A 7,547-nucleotide genomic window follows, 5' to 3' on the forward strand; every position below is an offset into this window, starting at 1 on the left:
ATATTCCATTTGCACAAACGCAAGACCTAATTATCTTCAAACTCACAAAATGCCCTATAAGTCTCACGAACCCAGTAAAATTCAGTTCTTCAACTTGTTCATTTGACTCAAACCTACAAATTTTACAAGTTGGTAAGATTTGAATAAGTGATCTCGAAATCTCGTGCCTTTTGCGGCCTGAACATTTACCCATACCCCTGGCTTAGTAAGGAAGGATCTTTAGAGACGTCATTCATGAGACATCAATCAAACACGAGGGGATGGGCGACCCTGGAATCTTGTCTACCGTGTTCGGTTCTTTGAATGCTCTTCCACCTACCCGACGTGCTGTTCTCCAGAGCAGACTCCAATGGGAGTTCCTCTCCTCTCAGGTCTCCCTCGGCTTCCCCCGGTTTCCTGGAAAGAAAGCCAAAACGAGCCGACCCACTTTTCCCGCGGCTTCACCTCCCTCTCTCAGCTATATTCGCAGCATTTGAATAACTCTCAAGTGGGAATAATTTATCATTCATGCAATTATACGACCCGTACCTTCGCCATAATGATGTGTTTGACCAATACCCCCCTTCCATATTTCCCCATTCTTTATACACCTCTGTATAAATAACCTTCGTATAGTCCCCGGCCATCATCTTCATCGCCAGTTCCAGAGAGAAACAGAGAGAGAGACAGCGAGAGAGAGAGAGACAGGGATCAAGAACAGGCAAAAGGGTCCATCACTCGAAGACGATAATGAGCAACCTAGTGAAGAAAATGTGGTGCTGCGGAGCCAAAAGCTTCGCTTCCGTCGATGCCGAGGAGGCGGCCGTCCCAGAAGGCCACGTCCGCGTCTACGTAGGCAAGGACGCCCCGTGCAAGTTCGAGATGGAGGCCAACTACCTGAACCACCCGCTGTTCGAGAACCTGCTCCGGCTGTCGGAGGAGGAGTTCGGCTACTCCTACGACGGCGCGCTGCGGATCGCCTGCGAGGTCGACCTCTTCCAGTACCTCGTCCACCTCCTCAAGACCAGCAACCCCACCGCGCATTACATGGAGCTTCCCGACCTCATCTCCAAGTTCCACACCAGTCATAACGCCGGCGACGCCAAGAACGCCAGACACTTGCCTCATCGCTCTCGATGAATCTCGGCCTCATTCTTTTTTTCGGGTCCCCGAACACCATTCTTTTCGTGTGCTCAAGGAGATGGGAGCTTGCCTGTGGATTTTGTACGGCTCGACCCCGTCTCCCCCCCGTTAAGTTGTAGAGAGAGAGAGAGAGAGAGAGAGAGAGAGAGAGAGAGATTCTTTTTTGGCCGTCGCTCGGCATGTAATGCTCGCGCGACGTGAGCATAGAATCGACTGTAAGTTGTGATTGTATACACAGATACAATGAAATGAATTTGTCAAACCGCTCGTATATTGTTGGACGCGTTCAGGTTCCCATTGTTTTTCGGCATTGTTACACTGTTTTCGTGAAGACTTCAGAAGGAAATCGTTACGAGAAGCATGATAAGCCGATCGATTTGTCTTTGGAGGATCAGTAATCTCGACCTTAGCTTACGGGTGTAGGTATGTCATCTTTGCCCTCTGGTTAAGCAGGCACGCACAGATCTAGTAAGGATACCGTTTTAGATGGCGATAGTCTTCCGTTCAAATGAACTTGATTCTGTAGATCTGCTGGGTTCCCGTATCTTCCTATGGAAAATGTCAGAGATTGCCCGCATAATTATGCTCGGGAAATGTAAGAATTTTGATTTAAAGGCATAATGCTCTCTTGGAATATGTTCTTGTTCGATTTTTTAAACGGCATTGACATGCATTTGTGCGATTCTAAGTGACCTTTAATCATCTCTTATCTAGCGTGCCTGGGCCACGTGGCGCTTGTTAGTTGTTCGTTGCTCCCTAGCCCATCGTCCTTCACATTCCAACCTCCAATCGCTGCCTTTGGTCCCAAGCATCCGTCGTTTGCACATGTATACAGATGGGAAATCTTATAAACAGATAATGAGATCCGAAACAATGGTGTAAAGTAAACGGCAGCAGCAGATGGATCACACATGGAAGACCCCGAAAGCTATGAACGAAGAAGAAAGTCAACTCATCCTTCTTTGGTCTCTCCAAGTTCAACATCCTTCGCTGCTAAGTTTGTCTTAGCAGTCTCCTTCAAAAGTTCGGTTTCCTCTTCTGTGGTGATGCTGTCCTGGGCAGGAGCTACCGTAGGCTTCGCGCTTGACCGCTTTTCGGCCTCCACAGCCCAACTGTACATCACCATGCCAACGACTGCTATGACCATGCCCATAATGTTCTTGAGGGTAAGCTGAGAGTCGAAGAGCAACCACCCTAACGTGAGGACGCATACTGTTTTCATGTGACCCAGGACCTGGAAGGATACTGCAGAGAAGCGGCCAATGCAGAGGTACTGGCTCATGTTGCAGAAGACCGCCAATGTGCATGATAGAAAGATGAAGAGCTGCATATGTCCAAAGTCCAAACTAATTTTAGAACAAAGAGAATATGTGCAACAAACTATTTATATGTTACATCGGTTTGCATAAAATAATAGCAACAAAGCTATGAGCTAGGACAGAGTGATTACAAGAGCACCATATGACATCTTGTAGTCTCTTAAGGATTTGCTGTTGAGAAAGTAATCAACGAACGGACCAAGGAAAAGGAGAGATAAAGCTTGTATTGGAGCCGTCTTACTCAACAGCTCAAAAGATCCAATCGAGTACTTCTTCTGTAAGGAACCTATTGACTGAACAACAAGAAGTGCATCAGAAGAAATGAGAGAACTTCTCACGAAGAACTTAACAAGGTGTGATAAGCGCAATACAAAATAAATATAATATTACATAAACCATGCAGATGGATTTTGGCAATTGGTGATATCAATTACTACACACAAATGAAGATGATTCCACAACACTACATTGTGGTCTCAAAAAGAAATAGAAAAGAGAAGTTACAGGTGTGTTGATCTAGGAGGATAGAAGTCATGAAATCTCCCATCAAGTACATTGCTGTTGCAGTTATCACCCCACAATGATTTCTTTATGTTCCAGAGGAACAATAGTAATAAGCCAACAAGAGTCACGCCCAACCAACAATACCCATAAGATAATGTCAAAGCAAACTAGGAACCCAAAGAAAGACAGGAAGCACATTTATAATGAAGCTTTATCTCATCTACTAGCCAAAATTCAGAAAGTCCAAGGCATTGTTAGGTATCATCTGAGAGTGGATAATAATTATTGGACATCATCTACCGCCATCAATTCCTGCCAAACACGTAATCAATGCAATGAAGGCTACAACAAAAGTCAAAAACAAAAGTGTATTCCCCTTCATTTGACTGGTGTAAATTCTGGAAGCATTGTCGGGTACTTTCTGATGGAGCCACACATTTACTTGACCTCATTCAACATTCAAGATCAATTGACTCATATTCCAACAACAACTTGGGAATCTCAATCACCATGAAGCCACAATGTGTGTTCCATTGACCCCTGAATTTCTGTACAACATGTTCAATTTTTATTGGCTAATGTTGAACAATTGCAAACACTATGGGAATACCCATACTTCATTAAAAGTGGCTTTTAGTCATGCCCACAATCAGCATTGAGAAAAAAAAAGAGGATTTGAAATTCTGTGAAGCCACTACCTCATTTCCCATTAAATGATCATAAACCTCAATCACACTTCACTATTAATTTGTACAGAGGAACCAGATTCTTTTTCTCCTTAAAGAAGGTCCAAATTAACACTTCACTACATTATTAGGAACTACTCTGCTCAAAGGCATGGACGTCATGCTTAGTAGCCATCTAAAGTAAACCAAAATACAACCAAAGTGACAGGTTCAGACCGCCAAACAATCTGACAGTGAACATATATGTATTGAAATTACGAACAGTAAAGGTCTACTAAGACACAAAAATGAACTTTTTCACTTACAGGTGGGCTTGGACAACCCATTAAAAGCTTGCCCAAAGAAAAAGTAGGGCAAACTGATGAATGATCTGTTGTGTAATATATCAACTAAAGTAAACTTCAACTTCTCTGTATAATTGCAAATTCCTTCCAACCAAAGAGAACAAAATTGAGCTTAGATACTTTTTTGATTATGTGACTGGAATGACAATGGCATCAAATGAAACAGCAAAAGCTCAGTGAAGCATCAAAGGCTAATAATGGATTAAGGCATAATTTTGCTACATGGACAATAGGTGAGCGTACAAATGTCCGACAAATCAAAAAGCAACTTGACTGATGGTATATATAGGCATCAAGCATGAAATGATACTCACAATTTGCTGCAAAGATGTTGAGAGGACTGCCAAACATGCACATATAAAACCTTTGGCATTGACTTTCACATCGGTCACTGTGCAAACACCTACACCAACAACCACAACCACTACAGACCATTTCACCTCTCTGAGTAGTGCTTATTGTGAAGGATCCATTCCATGATGCATACTACTGGAATCATGCTTAATTTTGATATCTGCCGGAAATTGAATGGTACCATTGGTGAACAAAGGTGAGAATCACGAAAAACATATGCATTAGCTAGAGCTTAATGATAAAGTCCATGCCTGGTAGAAGCCTATGGAGTTCAACATGAGGCTGAAATTCATCCCCGTGATCGACATATTAGCTACGATGGAAAACCAGAGAAGCTCCCACAAGGGGACATCCTTCGATGCAGAATAACCAGCAGCATTTGAAACCAGACCGACCAATGCAGTTACGGCAAAGTGAAACCCGGTCAATGTTGTCGCTGGCAAACATGGCATAGAAATATTACTGAATACACCATAGACATAAAGTTAGAACAATTAATCATCTAAGGAATCTGAACATGTATGGGAAACAGAGATTATATACAGTCGCATAAATCCTCGTGATATTCTAGTGATGAATCTGCATTCTACCGTTCCGACTCGGAAGTCTGAGCGAAACGTTTCAAGCAGTTGAGCGACCTAGTCACCAATGATTCCATTCACACTAGGACCTCAAAATCTCCATCTAACCAGTGAAAAACTAGTCAGGCAACAGACAGGGCGGAATCTCCTCCGTGCTAAACTACATGAACGCACCCTTCGTTGCAATTTCTAGTAGAAAATGAAACCGAAAGCAATCCGTGCGGGCCAAAATTGATCGTCACTACTTCATGTACACATCAAGCATCAGCATGCTACAAATCTAGGACGGCTGAAACTTAGAAGATCGTTTGAATTTGAGCAGCTCAACGCAGCAGAGGTAGTTCGAATTCCGAGTCAGATCCATCGACGAACGCGTTTCGGTGGAGAAGCGCGGGCGCATATCATGCAAAACGGAAACTCTCGAGAGAGGTCTCACCGAAGCCGAAAGCGTAGCCACCGGTGGACATGAGCTGCTTGTTGGCCATGATGATGCCGACGGAGCTTATCACGTTCATCGCCCACGCTCCGGCGTCCGACACCGCCGACGCCTTCCTCTCTCTCCATTTTCCGGACTTCCTCCGCCGCGATCTCCCGATCGCCAAAGCGCTAAAAACTTAAAAGACGGCAGCAGCACCGAACGGTCCGAACCGGAAGAAAAGGGGGAAAAAGAAAATTCAAACTCCAGTCGGAACCAGATGGCAGCGCAGGAAATGCCAACACAGTGACGCCGAAGAAGACGAAGACGAAATTGGTGACGCCTGCAAACTCGGACGGGCCCTCGCCCGCGCCATTAATGCAACCTGCGGAAGAGTCCCGGAGGACCGCGAGCGACGTGTCGCCGCTCACGCCGCGGCCTCCACCGGAGCCGCCGCCGCCGCCGCGCCGATTCTCCTGCCCGCCCGCGCGCGCGCGCTCGCTCGCCTGCCTTCTCGTCTCTCTCGTCTCTCTCTCTCTTTCTTTCTCTCTCTACCGTGAAATCTACTCGAGAAATGAAGAGAGGCTCCTCGTCACCGACACCGATTTTACTACTCTTATCCTGTAATTAAGAACCGTGATCCTGTTTCCGTACGAAGAGCTTTGCTCTTAAAGGTCATTATTTACGGAGTAACGCGGGGTGATTATATTAAGCGTACTTAGTAAAAAAAATATCCTCGTATAAAATATACTATTACGGAGCCTTCTCTAGACGTTGTCCTTGTCTCTAACAGACCCGAAAAGTACATATTCTCTCTCTAAACTCGCCCACAAATTTTGTATACTGGTTAGAGTGGAAAGGTTTTGGTGCTTTTTTTTTAACTGTAAAATGTACTCGCCACAAGCCCGTCTCGAAATTTCGAGCCACATGTAAATGGAAAATATTACCCAATCAATCCTAAATTTATTTTACAAGTTCCGATTCGGCCCTAAACTCTTTGATTTTACTAATTTAACCCTAAACCTTTTATGAAAAATTCCATTGCAACCATTTAGACCAATTTTTGTACGAATGAGACAACGATCTAGTTGTCGTTGGTAGAACTACATGGTATGTCACTATGTTAGCGATTTTTTGACAAAAAATGACCAAAATGACTATATTGAAATTTAAAATAAGGATTTGGAACAAAATTGTTAAGATTGGAAAGTTCATTATAGAATTGACATCCCTATAATAAATTTTAGATTGATTGGATTATTTCCCACCGTTAGAAGCCAATCTAGGGTACAAATAGTTGAGAAACTCGACAACCACAATATTTTTGGGCTAATTCCAAAGAAAAGCATCAACTTTAGGTCGAGGGACAAATCTAGCCCAATTTTTTTTTTTTTATCTCCCAAAAAAGCATCAACTTTAAGTTGAGTGACAAATCTAACTCCAACTATTTTTGTCATGTAAAAACATCACGATTTTTAAAGTTGAGTGACAATTCGACCCCAACTTTTGGTTTTCTCGAAAAAAAAATTGACTTTCACTTAAATTCTAAATCTAGCCTCCCTTAAATTAGGTCATTGATCGTCCTTAGCAATAAATCCATGGATTTAAAGCACCATTCATTGTCTTATTGTTTGAGCCATAACTTATAGGGGTGTGCATGGTCCGATGATTCTCGACCTAAAATAGAGAACCACCCGCTAAGGATTGGTTCCGAAAATTTGAACTGGGAACCATATGTTAGTTGCATGGATCCATTCAAGAACTAGACTACATCGACGATCCGGTTTTCGGCTAGATCAATGGAACCAGCCCAACCTCCACGCTTGTCCCTTTTCGCCCTCCCACATCTGCTTATCCTTATCCTGGCTCTCTTGACCATGTTAGCTTTTAGCCTCCTCAAGTACTGGCACCGTGGTGGTCGCGACTCTTGTGCCGCTTCCATCCTAGCCACCACCAACATCTTCATCATTGCTTCCTCCTCTGCCGTCTCCTGCTCCTCCACTGAGATTGACGATGAGGAGGACAACGGGCACAACGAGGAGAAGCCCAAGGAGGGGGAGGAGGAAGAGGGAAGGTAGATTCAAGACGAGCCCAAAAACAACAAGGACGATAGTAACAAAGTGAATGCAAAGGTGGCCACGAGGATGGCGATGATGTGGAAAGAAAGTTCAAGTTCAAGGGGGGAAAAGATAATCGACTTACCGTTTTATCGAGTTCTGATT

The 7,547-nt window shown here is 43.9% G+C and overlaps 1 protein-coding gene and 1 non-coding gene across 2 annotated transcripts; one reads left to right on the plus strand and one right to left on the minus strand.

Moving 5' to 3' along the window:
• The first annotated feature begins 655 nt into the window (after positions 1–655).
• LOC104451758 (auxin-induced protein 6B) lies at positions 656–1,161 on the plus strand. Its single transcript, XM_039315114.1, has one exon. It carries the CDS (start codon positions 730–732, stop codon positions 1,117–1,119), a length of 390 nt encoding a protein of 129 aa, XP_039171048.1. The 5' UTR covers positions 656–729; the 3' UTR covers positions 1,120–1,161.
• A 779-nt stretch (positions 1,162–1,940) lies between these two features.
• LOC104449051 lies at positions 1,941–7,204 on the minus strand. Its single transcript, XR_005551745.1, has 6 exons — positions 7,141–7,204; positions 5,347–5,523; positions 4,581–4,765; positions 4,290–4,489; positions 2,573–2,734; positions 1,941–2,446 (listed from the first exon to the last, which is right to left on the minus strand). It is a non-coding gene; the product is annotated as a UDP-rhamnose/UDP-galactose transporter 2 (transcript).
• Positions 7,205–7,547: the final 343 nt, after the last annotated feature.

Source organism: Eucalyptus grandis, chromosome 6 (assembly GCF_016545825.1).
Source record: "Eucalyptus grandis isolate ANBG69807.140 chromosome 6, ASM1654582v1, whole genome shotgun sequence".
NCBI classification, from domain to species: domain Eukaryota; kingdom Viridiplantae; phylum Streptophyta; class Magnoliopsida; order Myrtales; family Myrtaceae; genus Eucalyptus; species Eucalyptus grandis.